This window comes from Acyrthosiphon pisum, chromosome X, assembly GCF_005508785.2.
Source record: "Acyrthosiphon pisum isolate AL4f chromosome X, pea_aphid_22Mar2018_4r6ur, whole genome shotgun sequence".
Classification (NCBI taxonomy): domain Eukaryota; kingdom Metazoa; phylum Arthropoda; class Insecta; order Hemiptera; family Aphididae; genus Acyrthosiphon; species Acyrthosiphon pisum.
The window spans coordinates 84,699,873-84,721,911 of NC_042493.1; the positions used below are offsets into that span (position 1 = coordinate 84,699,873).

The 22,039-nt window shown below is 31.2% G+C and overlaps 1 protein-coding gene across 1 annotated transcript in view; it reads right to left on the reverse strand.

Annotated features, from left to right (window-relative positions):
• LOC100160519 (zinc finger protein rotund) overlaps positions 1-18,720 on the reverse strand; it is a 61,505-nt gene extending 42,785 nt beyond the window's left edge. Inside the window, exon 1 of the mRNA XM_001952292.5 lies at positions 17,859-18,720. Coding sequence (XP_001952327.2) covers positions 17,859-18,255 — 397 coding nt within the window. The 5' untranslated portion in view covers positions 18,256-18,720. The remainder of the gene's footprint in view (positions 1-17,858) is intronic.
• Positions 18,721-22,039: the final 3,319 nt, after the last annotated feature.

Genomic DNA, 22,039 nt, shown 5'->3' on the forward strand with positions numbered 1-22,039 from the left:
GCAAGTTACCCGGACTAAGAAAATCGTCCAATCAATTACAATAATATGTCTATACTAAGGAAATTCAGAAACTCATAAGGTTATAGGTACCTATTCCTCGCTAGATCCGTTAGAGACATAAAAATATAAATACAAAATATATAATATACATAAGAATTTTGTCGAAAATTATAGGATACTACCGAATGACTTTGTAAGAAATAAAACTTGAAATGGCGATCTTACAACCACACCGATTTTACGTATCAGTACCTATGTGCCTTAAGTGGGTTTCATCAGTCGGTGTAACGACATGGATTAGGATTTGTTATTATCTTCAAAATTGTTGATGTTTGACTAATACAGTACAATAAAATCCAAACCAAATTTAAAATCGTTCAACTGCTTATTGGATTTCAGCAGATAACAAGAATATCATCAAATATAATATATGAGCATTAAGTATTTTATGATTGTTTTTTTCCCCATTTTATTTTATGATTCTGTCGATATATATACATTATAGTTGTGGGCTCCAACTCGAGTCGGCTGTATAATATGACGTTGACGGTGGCCGTACCGTCTGCATTTCCGTAATCCCACCAGATTAATATACCATTAGCTGTATATACCTCTAAATACCTGTATATACATTATGTGTGTAAGTGAATGTGAATGTGTATGTGTTTATATCACTATGACATAATACTAAATACATATTATATTGTACAGTCATAAAACCATTGCATCTATATAAAATATTGTGTTTATAATGTACATCACATAGACGGCGGTACCGTTTTATTCCTTCTACATTTCACACTTAACTACTTAAAACCCGTATTTTATTTACATTGACTTAACACAATATTTGGTCTGAGCAATAACTATATGGTAAAATATTAACTATATCATACTATACTATATTATTATAATATACTAGACGTCAACGCAGATAAGAAGTCGACTTCACTACACAATCGCTCTCGTCGTGTATTTTAGCTTTGATTTAAATCGAAATGTTCTCTACAATACTATATAGGTATTATTATATTATAATTATACATCGTACAATCACTCGTCGATGAAGTGTATAAAAAATTTTAATTAATATCTAATCGACACGCCCTAGTTGAATAGTAACAACAGTGGGGGTAATATTATATGCACGCTATATTTCTGCAATATATGATATTCCGAAAACGTAATACAATTTTTTTCGAGTGTAGGTATTTAAAATGTGAAACTTGTCAAACGAAACGTTTAAATTTATATAATTTTTATGATTTGTTAAAAAAAAGTGTATAATAATTAAATTTAAAGGTGCCGATAAGGCGACTGCAGCTGCATAGCGCCAACATTATAACAGTAGGTACCTACACACAATATTACACGGACGACTTCGTCCCGTTTCTGTATATAATCAGTTCAACGGCGGCGCGACGGCTGTTAATATAAAACCCGGAGAATTTCATACAATTAATCTCGCCCGAGTAATTTAACGCCTACGAATAATAATAATGATAATAATAATAATAATGACAAGGTTATGCATGCGTGTGTGCGTTGATTGACCGCTCTAGTGCGGCACTGTATTTTTGTGAACGCGTTTATACTTTTCAGAGTATATATAGCATATATAATATATAATGTATAATATTGTACACAACAGTATACGATATGCGCTTTTCGAGCACTTGCAATATTATAATTTGTGTGTGTGTGTGTGTGTGGGTGTATATAATTTGCTCTCCCCGAGGAATCTGATAATGGCCTGTTCTCCCTTTACGCAGCCTCTCACCCCGCCCGGCAAAGGATCGCGCATACGCTCGCGGATATTATATATCAAGACTCTTTCCATAATCACAACGGAATTTGCGGGTTATTATTATTATTATTATTATTCGCACTGTATATATTATAATATTATAATATTATACGCCCCATCCCGCCAACCTGAACTGCTTTTAACCGTCCAAACACCACCCCTCTTCCGTCCAACTAAACTCGCCAGCCGAGGACGCGCTGCGGCGAAATTATGCCGAATAGCTTTTGTTCGCGCGCGCGTATATATTAAGTACACGATAATAATAATAATAATGATGATGATAATAATATTCCAGCGTGTTAATATAACAACCTTGCCGGTGACGCGGGTAAGTATATTATATATATATATATAAGTATTCATACTATATAATATGTGGGAGCGTGGAAAGGGTGGCGGATGTAGAGGCACATTAGCACAGAGTGGTCTCCGGTACAAGCACACCTGATGTCTCCACTAAACTGTTTAAAAACTCTGATGACCAAAAAACTTTACGCTGCGCAACTCGTTGTAGGTATATATAATATATGTATGCATAATACATACATAATGGGCTAAATCTCGCGCGTACCGTATAACCTCTTTACGAGCCGGTCGCGATATTATATTATATAGTATGTATATAGGTACGGCTATATTAAACAACACACCCCGATGAATGTTAAAATGTCTATCACAGTATACCACTATACTCGCTAGTAACCTATATCTACAAAACTTTTATTCTGTAAGCATACCCCTGCAGTTTAACAACTTTCTTGAAAAACAAAAAATTAGATTTGCTTAGGCGCAATACTAACAGGTACAGAGTTATTTAAATACATCCGCTGGGAGGCCTCTTCTCTCTGTATTTTCATTCTGTCATTATTTGTTATTTTTTATCACTTAAACTTATTGTTCTAAATGAAACAAATAACATAGGTAATTGAGAATTTTGATTAAAAAAATTCAGTGCAAAGTTTAAAAGAGAAAAATTGAAATCGTAATCGGAATACGCCTGTAGCCGTGCTATTCCACAGACGTTTATATATTTGATACGAATTTGGTTCCATTTTAGATTTTATTACTTTTTAAATTTTTAAAATAAAATGGGTTTTGTATGTGATGTACCTTATACGGTCAAAGTACCGAAAGAAACCATCAAAAACACAGATTAAACTCTGCAAAAGTATAACTTTTCAAATGGTTCTACACTTTTTATAGAAAATCGCGAAAATCAGCGGAGCAATTTAAAGATATTTCATTTAATGAGAGTAGTAGTACACACGTTATTAACTGAGATCCGCTTATGTAAATCCATTTATCCAATGTAATAGTGTATTGTTATATACCTACATACTTTGAAATAATATAATACACGCCTGCCCTATCATTCATGCATGCGCCAAGAGGGCTGTCCCCTTTTATATGACTGATAATACATTATGAAGTCATTAAGAATTCATGCAGGTTCAGATCATTTTGGATGATTTATTTTTATGCAAATAACAATAACGGTGTGGTTTAGGTACTTTGGAATTTTATTAGAAATATATTTACAATCTGTATATTATAATCCAAAAAGTAAATCTAATAAAATCATAGTAATTAAAATAACATGAAGTGACATAATTACCAAGAGAAAATATCCATATTTCTTTCCACTCAGTGGGGAAAATATGAGTGTAAGTACCTACAGTTATAACAAGAACTTATCTGAGTTCAAATTATTTCTTGTTTTTAAGAGTAGTTTAAGAGTGAGGTTGGAAAATTTTAGTTGGTATTAGTATTATTATAATAGGTTTTGTGTGAATTTGAAAGCGTTTCATGTTGATACGTACATCATATAGACGGATCGTCTCAATCCATTAAAAACTGTGAGATATTGGGTGTACGATTCTAAGATGGGTGAGAATGACTTAAAAGTGGAATGTCCAATTGGTGATATTTAGTTTAATTTCATTGTGTTGAATGAGATAAGGATATCTACCACGTTGGTGCCATATTAGTTTTTATTTATTTTTTGTTAGTCTATGGATGTCTGTGAAAGAGATTATTTTCGTTAATAAGAATAGTGCCATAAAAGAGATGCATTCTTAGCTGGTTTTTTTTCTATATAATAATTAAATTAAAATGTCTCTTGACCCATTTTCTTTTTATGCGTTGGGTAGTATTTATTAAACTAAGATAGGATAGATTGAAAATCAGAGGTTTTGAATGAATATCACTCGAGTGTATACAATTATTTTTCAAATATCTCAACTTCCGTACAAGTAAAAAGTATACAACTAATAAGTTATTCAAACCATATTCTTCAATCTTCACTAACATTTTAAGTATAAATGAAAACCAATTATTATAAAATGTTAATGTATTTTAATTAATATGAAGGGATTCGAACTTTTTCAATTCCGTAAATTAAGTATAGTTTTATTTTATTTATTGTGGTAAAATAATTTAATGTCAAAATACAATTATGAAACAAGAATTACTTTCTTCGCCCCTTTTCATTTTGTCATCAAATAATGTTCAGTATGCAACCCAAGATAATGAAACATGTTTATTGTACTTCTTCTCAAACCCTCTGCAATACCGTCATAGACATATTATTATGCAAATTAAATTTTATGTGTTTACGGGAGTATGAACATAATTAAACACGTGTAATTATGTTTATCGACAAACAATATAACACAATTAATTATTATTGTGTCTTATATACCGTATACCTAAGTATTATAGGTATAACTAATTATTTTATTGTGTAGTATTTAAAATGACTTTGAAACAAATTTGTACTGTAACCTAAAAAGTTATCTATACTGCACCGGAAACGATTATTGAACAAAAATTGAAGAACTATAAAGAAGTATATACTAGATTTTACGGTTATTGTTTTAGTAATAATATGAGTTATTATAGCTCATATACATTTGGTTTAAATCAAATAAAACACATTTATTAAACCCCGTATATGATATAGTTTATTTGACTGCAGGTACATGCACGCACGTGATTAGTTCATGGAGATCATAATTTCTATTTGAGTTAAACAGACACACACGTCATTGCGTGGATCTTAGGTAGTATATTGTATGTAATAAAATTAAACTCTAAAATGCGTAATAAATAATGGTTATAAATTGTCATAATATACTAATATTGCGCATAAGTATTAAAATCCATTACTTTTTGGGTAACCTGGCCAACCATCAATCTTCATATAAATAATTATTTACATGAAAAATATCATATTAATATACGTTCACCAAATACATGGTTACGTATAGGTTATAAGTCGCCAACAGGTTCAAAAACAGCAACATAATATATCAGATTTGCATCACAAAACGGTATCAAGGATCTACGAAGAGATTTAAACTATATAAAATGGTATAAAGCTCACATTAACTATGATTAAACAAACCACGATTAATCGTCTATCAAACCAAAAATGTAGATAATTAAAAACAAAATCATAAAAATGTACCAAAAAATTGAATTAATAAATAATAAGATATATAATATATTATATCGGTAGTATTTATATTGTTTTTCATAACCAGTCTATAATAAATACGTTGTTAGTTGTAAGAATAAATATATATTATTAAATATATATATTATAAGTATATTATTTAAGTACTTATATCAGTTTGTAACAATACTAGTACTTAATAATTGGAATACCAACAAAAAGTAAACACTGATAATTCACTATTATAAATTATGATTATTAAAGTATTATTATTTATATATTATTTTATATTTATAACTATTAGTTATAGTAAATAGGTATACTACACCTATTAAACTGTAATGCAGTTTTGCCTTCTCGGATTCACGATACTTACTACACGTACTTACTAAAATTGAACTGGCAAAAGTAAAGAAAAAGTCAATTCCTTAAAAAGTTATCAAGTACAAATTCAATCAAAACTAAATCAAAAACACTAAATCCCGATTTTTTTAAGCTTTGAAGTTTTAAATAGTTTAAAAAATAAAAGATGCTATTCATCAAAACGGTTTTTAAAATATCACAATGTATAATACATAAAAAAAAATTTTAACTCTAGACCACCGTTTGACACATTACGTTTTATATTTATGCAAGTTAATACTCTCCCCATTTTTTCTTTTAATAACGTATTCATTCAAATTCTGACTTTCGGAATTTTCATGATATTTTTGTTATTTTTGTGGTATATATTGATTGTCCTGTAGCGATACAAACTCTTATTTTTCAAATAAAAACCTCATTTTTCACTGTAAATAATCGTCAAGAAGATAATTGACATTTTGATGAATCTAAATCATCTTTTAAACAAGTTGGATAATAGTCCTTAAAGATGGTTTTCATAAATATACATTATGATGTGTAATATTTAATACTCAGATGTGTTGGTTATATTTACTAAAATGTTTATACAAATAAAACACATATATCTCTAAGCTCAGTAGTTAGTACCAGCCTAAATAATGTTTAAAAACTTGGAAAATACTTGTTTTTATTATTAATTTAGATAAATACAAATTTCCAAAAAGTCCACCTGCTAGAGATGATTTACTGTAAAAAGGGGTGGTTCTCATTAGAAAAACAAAAGTTCTTATCGCCACAGGACACTCCTTACATAGTATAAGCAACTATAACATTGTAATAAGTAATTTAAAATATTATATACCTAGTATTTTAGTAGGTTATCATTTGAAAAATCAGAAAATCTGAACTTGAATTAATGCATTTTTGAATTAATGTAAAAAAGGGGATAAGCATGCATGATGAATGGCCATGTACTGCACTATAATACACTACATGGTTACAATGTTTCTCTTCATCGTCGTATATTACAAATACCACATTTTCCGTGAGTCGTTCGTCGCTATCTACCTATATACATATACAAAAATGGCAAACGCGAAAAACATTCCGATGAGCTAAGTTAGGTCAGTGGTCGCGATGCGAGTGGTAAGGTACGCGGGGCGATGAGCCGCATGTCGTGTCTCTGTACATTTTCCCACTAATTGCGTTTGACGGAATAATTTATCGCGACCGGGCGCGACAGACAATAATATATATATATACACCGTCTGGCGCGTAGCGGCAGTATCACATCGTAAATGATAATATTTATATTTATATCATATATGTGTGTGCTGTGTGCGGCGTATTAAATTATAGAAAACGCGATCCGCCAGCAGCACCGGGCCCCAGGGTGGCGGCGGCGCGGAAGAGGAAGTTCGGCCGCGGTGGCGGTGTGCCGCGACGGCAGTTAATTTTCATTAACTGCAGTACGTATAATATTCCGCCACCGCCGAGTAACGCCATCATCGTACATCGCTAGGGCCGAGACAAGAGTTGACCCTCGACGACACTGACATCGTTTTACCGGATGACTCACGTGCAGTATATATATATATATATATATATTTACGAGTGGCCGCACGCGGGCGGTTCTATTAAGAACAAAATAATAATAACGGAAGAGGAGAGGAATGAGTGCGCTAAAAAACAACTAAACAATCGTAATAAAACTCTAATAAAAAAAAATATATATAATAATACATTCCTCTCTCGGTTTAGAATCTAAAACCGAGATATATAATAATATATATTATGAAAGACGGACCGCCGCGGGACTTTTACGACGACACCACAATGTGCGATGGAAGGACGAGCGGGGTAATATACTTTTATGATTGTTAACCGTCTGCGAGCGCGTGTCCGTGTGTGTGATTCCAAGGTTTAATTTCTCCGCGGACAATCGTCTCCCAAAACAAAACAGTTTTACTGCTACCCACGTCACGTGCCCGCCCACCTTCGTCGCCGACGACGCCACTGCAGCCTTTTCGTCTTGGGCGCGGCGACGACAACGACGACGAACGACGATGTCGTTTTTCTTCTGATTCTACCCCTTTCCTACTCGTTCCCGGACCGCCCCTGATCGCCACAACGGAGTTATATAATGCGACAAGTGCCCCGCGAGAGTCCTATCCGTGCGTTATTGCTTCTGAAGAACACTTGAGTCTTGCGTATTACCTATATTTTTATTACAAACGCGTACGTATAGCCAAGCGACACTATACCATTTTCCATACATAATACAATTTGCATTATATTTTGACTATTTTCGAGCTATTTCTAGGAAAGAGAAAATTTTATTGAAGTTTCCTTAAACTATTGTGGATAATTTGCCAAAAAACTTGAAAATGTAATATAAATGATTTGAAAATTACTCAAAATGATAAAACAATATTTCATATAACTATAGTTCATACTGTGACCAAAAAATCTAATAAATAGATAACACAGGTTTTATATATAGGTAGATATTTTAAGTTTATAATATAATTAAAATAAAAAAACAGTTTCATATTATTTTTGTTAGTGTTTTTTTTTTTTTTATATAGGTATATGTAATATAATTGTTAATTGTTTGAAAATGTACGGGTTTCCTAGAAACTCTCGAAGTTGGCCCATTAGATTAATTTCCCGTTTATTAATTTTAATTTTTTGATAAAAATTATCTCAGCACATAAAAATACCGAGTTTTCGATTTTTAGTGGTTTTTTTAAACTATTTTTGATCAAAATGTATCGTTTGATCAAAAAACTTAAAAATTTAATACAAGGTTATACTCGTAAGTTTTTGTTAGTGAAAATTAAAAATAAAGTAGTTGAGCGTAAATCCACAGTAATTTTTTTATGAGTGTATCTGAAGTTAGAATTTTGACAAAATTCATTAAAACCACGAAAATCATACAAATTATTTTATATTAGTATTTCATAAAAATGTTCTATGTTCATCTAAGATTTGAACATTTAACACAGGACTCCCCATAAGTTTCTCTAAATTTAACTAAAAATAAGTTTACAGTTTACTATAATTTTTTTATGAACATTTGAAGTTAGACATTAGATTCACCAGGACATTCAATATTCTCATAGAAACATTTTCTTATTGTGCTATTGTAAATCAAAAACTATTAACAGTAAGTATTTGAAATTTTTAACATTTTTTAAATATTTTATATTATTTTGAGCTAAATAAAGACAATTTAAATTTTTTTAGTTTTTTTTTCTATAAATGTCAATATTTTTTCGATGGTCGAAATACTTGAAAAATTAATGCAAGGTCCCACATAAGCTGTTAGAATAGAAGTTGAGGATTATTAAGGGTCGTTTGGCAACATTTTTTTTTTGGTACTTTAAGTTCAAAATTTTACGAAATTCATCAAAATCTTAAATTAGTTTGTCGTAAAAAATTTATGAAATGTTCAATTTTTATTGCTAAGGATTGAAAATTTAAACAAGGATTCTCAAAGATATAGTTCATACTGAAATAACTATAGGAAAAATATACAAACACAGTTTTTTTTATAATAATTTAAGTTCAAATTTGGATGAAATTAGATATTAAAATGAAGAACAAAAATTTTAATTATTTTATTGTAATTTATAATATTATTCGAGGATACTTGACATTTTTAAAGTATATTATATTTTAATTCACACAAAGATATTTTCAATTTTTTTTTTTCAGCAAAAATTAATTTAACCTACTGGTAGTACTAAATATGCCTTATAGTAAAATAAATTACTTTAATCGCAATAATATCAGAAAATATACTTAGTCATATTATAGACTGACAGTCCGTTATTGTTCAGAATCGTTTTTTTATGTATAATGATGTTATATAATTTAATTAAAATTTAACACATCAATTACAGTTTCTTCTCTAGGCACCTCTAATGTACAGCAGACTGTTACCCACTTGCCTGTTTTTTTTTTTTTTTTTTGATTAAACGTTATCATAAAAATATTGAATTTGATTGCAATACATGGGAATTCTATTTAGCGGCCTATATAGTAGCTTTAATATATCTATCACAAAAATAAATACAAAATGGCTATTACGGAATTGTGGATTTAAACTATGGTAGGTACGTTGAGTAATATTTCTACTAATAGTTCTGGCCAATAACATGATATTATGATTGTTTTGTTTTTAATAAATACAAAATAAAATATACCCGAAAATATGATATTTGCAATAATACTAATGATTAATGAATCGGTGCCCTAATCGTTATATTAAAGAGATATAATCAAAAAAAAATTGTAAATATCTGTAGATACAGATAGCCTATACATAAGCTAGGAATATCTTATTATTAAATAATAATAATAATAAAAAAAAGTGAGAGATATAATAGAACTATAGTAGATAGTCTCATCATCGAATTTATAATGAACTATGAAGTCCTATTCCGGAGTATGTTATTTTGATACTTTTTTTTAACTTACTGATTATCGTAGATTTAGGTATAATAGGATTTCACAATACTGAGCTATATTGTATATCGATCGTATAAGGGCGTAAAAAATTACTTTCCAAGGATCATTAAAATCAATACAGTTTCCGAGCATAAAAACTAACTTACACATTGCTTTACTACATGTTAACGCAAGGAAGTGCACTTGAAATAATGATAACCAAATCATTAATATACGTTATTGCTTCCAAAAATGTATTATTTACGGAGCAGTTAAATATGATTGATTTTTTACGGCTTATAGTATTATTTGAAACTTCAGAAGTATTTATTTATATTCAGTAACAGAGTATTCTTAATGCTCCAGCTATTAAAGTTTTCTAAGATTATAATTGTAATTGGAAACAATCATTTGGGTAATTTAGGGTAGAGCATAATTACTTATAAGGTCATCAGCAAATAACAAAAACAGACATCATTTAAAAACATGTAAAATATCATTGAAAAGTAGTTAGGACAATAAGGGTGATAAATCATAAATGGCAGCCTTGAAGCAAGTCTGAAAAAATATTTTGAAATATTTCCGATTTTAATGCGTTGGTCATTTCATTGAGGCAAAACTCAAACCATGACATAAAAGGATCACCCACTTCTAAACTTTATTATTTCATTATTGATTTATCCGTGTCTACTTCAGAGTTAAAATCTTTTTAACATCTGTAAGTACCTATATTTAATATTATATACCAATATCGAATTAACTTAACCGCTCTAATCAATCACTTTCAGAACATACGAGTGAAAACTTGGAAAGTTTTTTATGATTGATTTTACCACGAGAAGAGCCATAACGTATTATTAATTTATTAAAATTGTATTGAATATAATATATTATAAATCTTAAAGGCTCAACTAAACGTTCTAATAATCAAGGTAAAATTCTAAGTTATAATAAAGGCTAATAGTTGATAATTTTTGATTTATCATTTAAAAATTGGAGGTACATAAATTTATTTTTCTCCGTAACAGGAAATATACCTTTTGAAAGAGATAAATTGAATAAATTGTGTACCTACTGCAGACTGAGTTAAAACATTATGAAATTTATATAATATAATGATATCTCGGGTATTAGACCAGGATCATAATTCGTGTTAAATTTAAAACCTATAGTTTTTAATTCATTATAAATTATGCGTTTAGAGGTATATTTATGCTAATGAAAGTGTATTTTCAAATATAAGTAGATGTACCTATGCAAAAAAAATAAAAAGTAATAGTGGAGCTCCGTCCTGGCTTCTTGTGCTCACGTCCCGATTTGAGATCTGCATGCTAATACTGTTTGTAAACAGCTAAATACTACAATATTTATATAAATATATAGACATAAATAATAGTCATAATAATTTTCGTTAGTTTTTAAGGGTGCAGACGTGTAATATTGATTAGAGTTCTGACATCATGTCTATTGTGATATTATGCTTCAATATAACTTTTAACAAAATAAACATTAATCACTAAACAATATAATGTACTGAATTGTATAACTGTTAATTGTCTCCAAAAACATATTTTTTAATAAAACTAAATAATGAATATTTAGGTACTATCTAGTATCTATTAGGTAATAAGGTGGTGACTTGTTCTGTTAATAACGAGTACTTTATGCTATAGTGCAGGGATGGGCAACTGGCGGCCCGCGTACCTTTTTTATCTGGTCTGCGCTACATATTCAAATTATCTTATTTTCGTGTTTTGTAGTAATTATTTTAAAAATGTCCACTAAAAAGCGTAAAAAATAAATGTTAGTAAATTTGAAGGACCTTTTTTTTTTTTTTTGCTTTAAAAATGTGTAATGTATTATAACATAATTACATATTTTCATCTTCAAATCAATTTATATATATTATATATTTTCCAATCAATAAACGTACGCTAGAAATACAAAAAAAAAATAATTTTAGAACTAAAAAAAAAACAATTTCGGATGAAGCAAAATTTGATGAAAAACACTACACAGTGCCCATAAACGGAACGTACGAGAAAAATCCTTTTCGAGGAGGAATAAAAATAAAAATCTTGAACGTGTTTTTTCTCTAGTCTTTAAATAAGTTAGCCGCACTGCGAATCGTTTAAAATTGCAAAGGTCTGGCAATCCTGGTGTGTGTGTGTGTGTGTGTGTGTGGTACTGCGTATACATGCAGTGTGTAAAGGCGTTTCTATCATTGTACGTTCTAGGCACGTTTTAGTTACCGACAAACGTCGCGTATTCTCAAATCGCGAGTATAGGTACCTATATAACAATAATATATTACACAAATACACACACACCCTTTTCTACTTTATATATGTATGGAAGTACATTATTATTTATTATGTATTGACATCGTCAGCATAATCGCACTTTGACATTTTCACGCTACATATAGATTACACAATATACATATACTACATGATAATATAACATATTAATATAGTACTATTATAGTGCCGATAAAATAAGTATAATGATTAATAACATAGTTTTACGAGTTACGAAAACCTTTTATCTGAACACTGAAACTTGATAATATTTCAATTCGCTCAGGGTTGAATATTTATTAGAAATTAGTTGACATTATATTTATTTCGCCCGTAATATGCAGTTTATACATTATATATTGTGTAAATAGGTATTGTAGATGGAAATCGATTAGAGCAAACGATTGGATAATAAAATTTTTAATAAGTATTAGTAGACTGTACGATGGTTTACCGTGAAATATTGATGATCAGCGCAAATTGCAGCTACACAAAATACAAGGCACTGCAACACGGGTGTAACAATATTATGACGTTATAATAATTTGACCATTCCTAATGATATTATGATCACTATGCCACGTATTTATATTATTATTTTTATTGTATTCCACGCACCCCACCCTTCCTCTTGTCCCACGATAAGTCGAACGTAAATCAAGGTCTTAATTGTAATACTGTATATCACTTGATCCACTGTTTTATACACGCACGGATTCGACTGTTTCAACAATACTTTTCGCACTATATATCCATGCCCATACGGCTTACGGCTATCTCGTAAATTACCTTTAACACCTTAGAACTATAACTATCACGTGCCGTTCAATAGAGTATCACAGTTAGGGCTACATAAATATACCAATCTATCATAGCATATGTACCTCATTTACAGTACTTACTGGTAATAATATCTACCTAATAATTTATTTTATATTTCTATACATTCAATATATGTATAGAGTCCAGTTCTCTATATCTATATAGGTACCTACTCCATCCTATTATATACACGGCTATTGCTATTATTAAAATCGCAGCTGGCGTGGGAGTTTTATCTAAAGCCGCTATTTCTCGTGCACTCAAAAATATCTTCAATAGCTGAATGCTATGGGTTTACACGATCGTTTTATGATATTTATATTATGTCGATTGTCTATTGTTTACGAGGGTGTATAATATATATAATACCTATAATATATAATTTGTGAGTATGTGTAATAAGACGACGATTTTTTTTTTTTATAAGGTGTCAATCTCGATTGGTTATCGAAAAATTTGTCAATAACTGAAATTATTATTATCTGTATCGTATGTCAGATGTACGATTCGATGAAACGACATTGTACGTTTTAAAATCACGTCGAACGCTATACATTTTATAAGCATAATACCTAGGTATATATTACATAAGTATTAACTATTATACCTACCTCATACCTGTACAGTACATATATTCTCGATACGTTATAAAACGACTCTCTTATATTATTATTATTAATACCTATATAAGATTTTTACATTTCTAAATATCTCATTTATTTTCCTATATGCACACGTAAATACAATTAAAATTGCCGTGACCAGAACCGCGAATCCTATCCTCAGACCTCAAGTAAATTATTATTATTAAGAAGCCAACTCGCGACGGCGAAGATGAATAACATTTAACATTTGTATAATATTATGCTTATTAATTTATATTTTATTACGTAGGCAAACGTTGACATTTATGTGAAAATTTGATTTTTTTTAATTGATCATTTCCTGTTTTTACGTATTCTTGCTTTCCCGCAGTCTGGAACCGATTTAAGTGGCGTAACGTATTAAAAGGTGTTTTAATGGCGAGCCATTAATTTTTGTTTTTATCTACCCGTTAATAAATAGGACGTTAAATTGTCTAGTGGCGTATATTACGGAACATTGAACAACCATGGGTATACGGGTGTAACCCGATGCAAAATTGCTTATGGTTTTTTTTTCATTAGGATTTATTAGTTTTAACTATTACAAAGAACATCACCAGTAACTATTATAACAATTAATATACCACCACCCATTATGTCATTGAAAATAGAATATTTTTTTAACGATTCAAAGGCATTTTTATGATAAAAACATATTTCACTATTATAATTATGTACATTGTATTTTGGTATGGTATGAAATTGAAAGGAGGTGTATCGTAGCTGAATTGAATGATTAATTTTATTGTTTTACTGGGGAGTATTTGAGATATTATTGTATTATTATTTAACACAATAAAGCAGTGTCTTAATTATTGTATGTATAATGTACAGTTATTATTATACGTTAAATATAATTAAGAACTATAACCCATGCTAATGTATATTTATATATAATATTAGCTGTGCCACCAGACGTTGTCTAGATAAAGAGGATTTGTACTTTTAATAAATATAATTGTACAAAATATGTAGGTATTCCATATTTCTACTTATCATAATATTAATATAATATGTAACCGATTGCAACCATTTAGATAAACAAAAAAATTTCTTTTTTCGTAAGCTGAGAAAAAATCATGTGTGATCACACACATGCTCGAGCTACCCTCTAGCTATCTATTATATACTCTAGGATTTGAAACATTGAGCTATAAACACCCTCCAAGTTTCAAGTAATCTATTGATATAACTTATATTGAAAACGGTCCAGTCATTTTTTGGAGGCAATTAACTTTGGACGAACAAACAGTTTATTTTTAATTTACAATTACATATTGTTTTTATTTTAACACTTATATTTAAATGATAAGTAATTTCAAAAACGACACAAGGTCATAATGTTAGTCCAATTACTAATTTTATAGTTAAAAATAATATAAGTTAATGTAGTACATTATCAAACACTTTAATATTATCATCATTATCTAGCGACTAATGATACTATTATTGTTATTGTTATCTATTTTCCATATGTCAAAATAATATGTAATTCTGTTAGCAATACGTTTATATGACAATGTCAGGGAAACTTTAATTAATAAAAAAAATATAATAATAATAATGTTATCCGGTATACAGTACGCGTCTCAGGCACCCTATTTTATCAACCCAGCTAAAATATCTTAAGGTATATTATTTGTATTATTATGGTATTAATATTGTTACTAATATTGTTCATAGTGTAACTTGTTTATAAATAAACAACTATAAAATCTGGTAAATTTTAAATAGTAACGGTATTTACGATTTTTTTTTAAATTTTTTAAACTAACTATAAGTATTAACTTACTTCTATGATTTATTTAGGACATACCTACCTTACTGTTCACAGCTTTTTCGTTCTAACATAGACATTTTAAATTATTTAAATTTTTTTGTAGGTTAATTAATTTATTGATTAATTTGTACGTTAATTTAAATTAGAAAATATATGCATATTACCTACCTATACTGTAATGAATATCTAAATATGTTAGGTATTTATTCATTTATATGCATTAGGCAAATAATAAATAATAATTAATAGTAATAATATGTGTCTTTAAAATTATAATAATTTATTAAGTACGAAATATGATCAATTTTTATTATTTGAAATGCGTTATTACATAGGTTTGATATTTATTGTTTTAATTTATTTCTCATGAGATAAATTTGTGAGAACAAACTTAAAGTTCATTTGTATATTTTTTTACCTATCACCAAAAATATTAGCACCTATACATTACTTTAAATGAACTGTGTTTGCTTTAATATGTGATGAACACTAAAACATCACGTTGAAGTTCCATTATGTTGTTCTAGCATACTATTATAGGTAGTATGTATTAGTATTACTATTATGCATATAATATCATATCATATAATAAAAATATATTGTCTTAAACTCCTTAAAGCTCTCCCATAATGTTATAATTGATTGTTTTATTGTGCCTACATACAACATAATATAATATATAATATATTGTATGTTTATTATTTATATATTGATACCTAACCTGTATAAATATATATTTACTATTAAACATGAAATAATTAGGTACATAAGAAATCATGGAAACAACGTTTTGTAGGTATATGATAGGAATTTTCTAAATTATATATTATATTTTGACAGATACTTATCTCATTTCACAAAGAACTAAAAACGTTAAGTAGGTACCTACTACTGTATTTATATTCGATATTATAATATATATTTGTATTTATTTTATAATTATTATACACTATAATAGCATAGAAAACACTGAAATGTAGGGACTAATACAATATAATATTATAATATTATAATGATTATATACTTTATTCATTAAAACGTATTGTCAGTACTCGGTTTGTATCACTAAGTAGGGGAAAGGACATTAACCTATATATTATCTTAAAATATAATAAAGTGTTTAGTGCATAAATGTATAGTAAGCAATAAATGGTGTTTTGGAAATTTAACAGTATGTACATATACCTACATTATTGACATGTATAAAACATACGCTGCGTGTTTATTACATTATAGATCGGTTTATGTTATACTATCGCCCATAAGGCACCCCTTTCAGTAGTTGACTGAACAACAATCGGACTGAGAGAATTATATTTCGTAAACAAAACAAAATAAATGCAAAAATAATTCAACATTTTAGTTGTATAATATATCTAAGCATATATTATTGTCTATTTTGGCATTTAATATAGGTAGGTACATAGACCATGCTACACGTTTTAATATCCAATTTCAGATAGGTATTTAATTCAAGTATTCAACATAGGACATCTCATATTATACATTTGTGATAGATACAGATACAGAAGAACATATTATAAGTACTAAAATTATAATATTATAATATTAGCTATATGGTATGAAGTACGAGCCCAGAAAGCTAAATGCTAAATGCCACATGTTTCTATACTATGCTGTTGCTGTACAATATGCATTATCATGACAAGTTATTGGTTTGAGTGTTTGGACACACGTATCTTTCTTTAAAGACTGATGAATACTGAAATACTGAATATATGAAAGCTGTACCCCTATACTCATATTCTATGTAATACCAGTTATAGTATGATACTATACTATATACAACAATTTGACCCAATCAACGTAGGCTGATGCCTGTTATAGGTATAGGTATCACGAAAAAAAAAATAAAGGAAGTTTGATGTTTAAAAAAACGAAAAGAAAACTTAATTTGATTTAATTAAATTAATAAGTTATAGGTGCAAGTTTAGTTTAAGAATGGCAACTGGTGATGCTGGCACTAGTGCTGTGACTGTCCGCGGCCCACCGGGAAATCTTCTGGACTCCCGTCGGCACTAACCCATACACATGAAAAATGCGTTTCCCGCATATCCTCAGAGCAACCCCGATATTGATCATAATATAACAGTCACCCAGTGCTGCTGTAGTATCTATACTAATACAGTCCCAACATCAATAATCGTTCACCAGCTGATTATAACTTCATCTTAACCGTACCAATACTACTAATAAATAATAATAATAATTAGTAAGCATTTCGGTTTACCGTTGTGCTTGGCTTTCGGGGTGACCAAGCGGAACGCGCTGTGTCCGCCGGCGCTGCTGTGGTGGTGTCCGTTCACGGCCGAGGCGTTTATGACGGCGGCACCGGTGGCATGGTGGTGATGGTGATGATGGTGTTGGTGGTCGTGCTGAACGAACTTGAGCAGACCCGATGGCGGTGCGGGTGAAGCGGCCGGTGAACGGCGGCCGTCGTTGGGCTGCTGTGCGGCGGCGGCAGCGGTGGACGAGGCGTCACCGCCACAACTCGTTGCAGCGGCAGCAGCAGCCGCTGCCGCAGCAGCTGCAACAGCCCCGGACGAAGGCGTCCTGACTACGGCCGTCGGTGGCGTCCTCTTGACCGACACGCTAAAGTCGATCGGCGCGGACACTGTGATCTCCATCGCACGAGACGACGACGGCGTACGGGTTGTTGTGGCCCGCGGCTGCAGCAGTGGACTCCGGTGGCGAAAACGATACGGCCGTACGGCCCCGTGGGTCGCCGGAAAAATGCGCCCGTTTGCGCCCGACTATTTCGGCGAAAATCTATGCGCAAATTTGTGGAATCAGATCCCGATAAACGATTATTGTTATTGTTATGATCGTTGGTCCGTATATTATTACCGTGCCTACTATCAGTACGTGTGCAATGCGTGTTACGGCGGTGTCTGAGTTCCGAACAAAGTCGTTAAAAATTACGATTTGAATTCGAATTAGGAAATGATGATACTTTTTCCGTCTATTTATATTATGGTTGTCCGACAGGCGACAGGTATGCGTCGTCGACGCGCTCTGCCAGCACGGATGGTACGGTACGTGATCCGGTCGGAACTGTAATGTCGCGACGGCGGCGCCGGCCGAACGGTCGGGCACGTCGGTGGGCGGCGGCGCCCGCGGCCGCCCCGGACACACTCCTCCCACAAAACGGCTTTTGACTAACCGCAACGGGCGAGCGCGCCAGCGGTTTTACCTACACACGCTCGCCGCTCGTCCGTCCGCTCGACGGCGCCCGCTCGAACCCGTACACCCGCCGCCGCGCACGGATCGCGACGCGCCAAGCCCACCCACCCGCCGCCACAGCCGCCGCTCACCCGCCGCCACGACGACGCCGGTTTAATATTATATGTATTACAGTATTAAAGCCGCGCGAGTGTGCGTGCGGTTTTTCCGCGCCGTCACCCCTCCCCCGCGTCTTGTTGCCCTTCCCTTTCCGCGTCATCGTCCGCCGTTCGCCTCTATATTATTATTATTATGAAATATAATAATAATAATAATAATAACGCGCGTTGTAGACGGCCAAATCTGTGGCGGCCACACTTGCACGCGTTGTCAGCCACTGCCACCGCCGCCGCGCACCACATAACAATATTAATATTTTGTGTAGTGTACAGCGTTATACTATTATTATGTACTACGCGAGGTCGGGGCGTTAGATTTTCACGATTTTTCGTCGTTGTCGGATTCTGCCATACCCACAGTGATAATATTATTATGATTCAACGCAATAAACTTTACACCAAAATAGGTTTTGTTCGACGAGCGTTTTATAATGCGCACGATGTCGTTATAAAAGTTATTACGCATACGAACAACCGTCACTCTGTCACCGTTGTGGTCGGTATCCGTTTCCACTATAAAAGTGTACCTTTCTCAATCACACCTATAATACCCGTTTCCATCAAAAGTGTATCTACTTCGCTCTGTTCCCTCGTTCCTACACAAATGAGATATTCGAAGATTCCACATTTACTCAAAAACGATTTCTATATCAACAATTAAAAGCTCGGCGGTATACCTATACTTGTTCGTTACCGACTTATTTCCAACGCTTCATATACAACTTAACGTTATCCCGCCCCATCCGGTGACCGTCCATTGTACTAAGATATTTTTTATTTATCACAAAACATTCAAATGAAAAAAAATTTGAATGATATATTATATTTTTAACATAGTATCACAAATAATAATTAGGTAGGTAAATAAACACAAAAAATAAGACAATCTCCTAAAGATCCTTAAATATCACACATTTTGATTCTTTTAACGATATTTTTTATTCTTTACGACTTTAAATATAATGTTAGTATGAAAATATTGCAAGAAAAAATTCATCAAAATTAGTTTTTAACATATTAAATATTTTATTTAAAAATATTGCTAAAATAAACTATAATAACGTTTGAAAAATAGGTTCGCACTTATTATTTCATACAATACATAGCAGCAGCCTGCAGCAAGTCTACAAAATTCCAACTATTATAACAAATTCAAATATTATAGGAAGTTTATACCATTTTTTTCTAAATAGATCACATAATATAGTTACTTACCCACTTACCTATAAATTGTAATGATAACATTGTTATTATTATTATAGACTATCTTTATATTGAAAAACAGATTCATGCGTATTATGTACACACAAACATATAACGTTGATAATGTTCATCTTAAGCTGTTTGATATAATCTGAGTGAATTAATTAAAACATACAATATTATATAAGACTTAGATAACTATAATATGACATCTATAACACACGTAAGGTGTCGAGATATAATATCGATCATGCATTTCGAAAATATAATTTAGGTATACCTATAATATTTTTACATAGCTGTCGTATAGTAACTTGCAAATAGTGGGGTGATAAGTTTTATATAGATCGGTGAACGCGAGGCAATAACAAACAAGTACCAAAAGCTCTTATACAGTAGCCAAGTTATTTTAAAATACTATAAAATATTTTTAAAAAAACAGTATAGTATACGTCATAATACATATTAATATAGGTATTTATTGTTTATAAATACAGTATTCACCGACTTTCAATAAAATTAAAATGAGTTATTTATTATTATATTTCTTACTGTTGCCTACTATTATGTGTATACATTATAATATGATAAAGTATTAATATAGTGTCTTTAAAGTATTTAGTAATGAATTACTGCTATCGGACCCCAATAATTGTAACATTTAGCGCCTGCGGGGTTTTACTTTAAATCCACCACTGTCTGGTGCCTGTATAGTACAATATATATTATTACAGTGTCTAAAATCTCTGCAAAAAAGTGATTCGAACAAAGGTACCAGATAAATTAGGTACCTACACACAGTATAACTTATTACATGAACGCACATTGTACGCGGAAGTTTCGTCAATTCGAGTTTGGTATCGTACATATTAGATAATATAGTATATAATATTGTCTAAATAAAATAGCAGTTTTTTGAGAGACCATCTTAGTTTGCCGGGGAGTCTTGCGTGTAAAGATTAAAATATATAGCGTTTATATGCATAACACCGCACGTCAGCGCCAAAAAGGTGACGGGATATAATATTATATACATTAAGACACCCGACGAAGGTTTATACAAATATATATACACTACCTATTTGCACGTGGCCGCCAAACACTGTCCAGACACGGCACTCTCGACTTATTATTGTATTAATATACGAAATGGTCGGAATTATTATAAATAAGTGCGTGTGGTAAAATTACATCGCCCTTACTTACTAGTTGTAAATATATATATATTAGTTTTCTGTTTCTTTTCGTGCTTTTTTACCGTAATATTCACGTATACTGTGAAAGTACTTCACGTACCGTTTTACATTGCAAAACTTAATATTTGTATATAATTATGTATAATACGGTACCTATAGTGTATACGTATAAATAATATGATAATAGGTACAGATGAAGCCCGAGGTACTCAAAATACAAAGATACCACATATTATGACAAAATATGTATAAACTGTATTGCGATAGAATCACTTATTACTACCTAACAACTAAAAAAAAACTATTCAAAATGATAAATCAGTAAAATATTATTATCATTTTTGAATGTACCTGTAATTTAATTTATTTCTCGTACCACCGCGTTGTTTTCCATGTACCGCAGTTTAAGAATCCCTACCTTTTGTACCTTTTTACAAGTTTAACTATATGAACATAATACCTGTAATTTAAATCTGGGAAGAGAATAACGAACGCGATTCGAGCTGAAGAATTTACAAGTTATTATAGCTCATTACTTGCCGGAGACCTTTTAATAGGTATTTAAAAAAAATATTGGGAACTAAATACACCACTATAATACTATAAAATGATCTACACACGAATGTATTACACCACAATCGAATAAAGATAATTCAATATTTAAACGTACA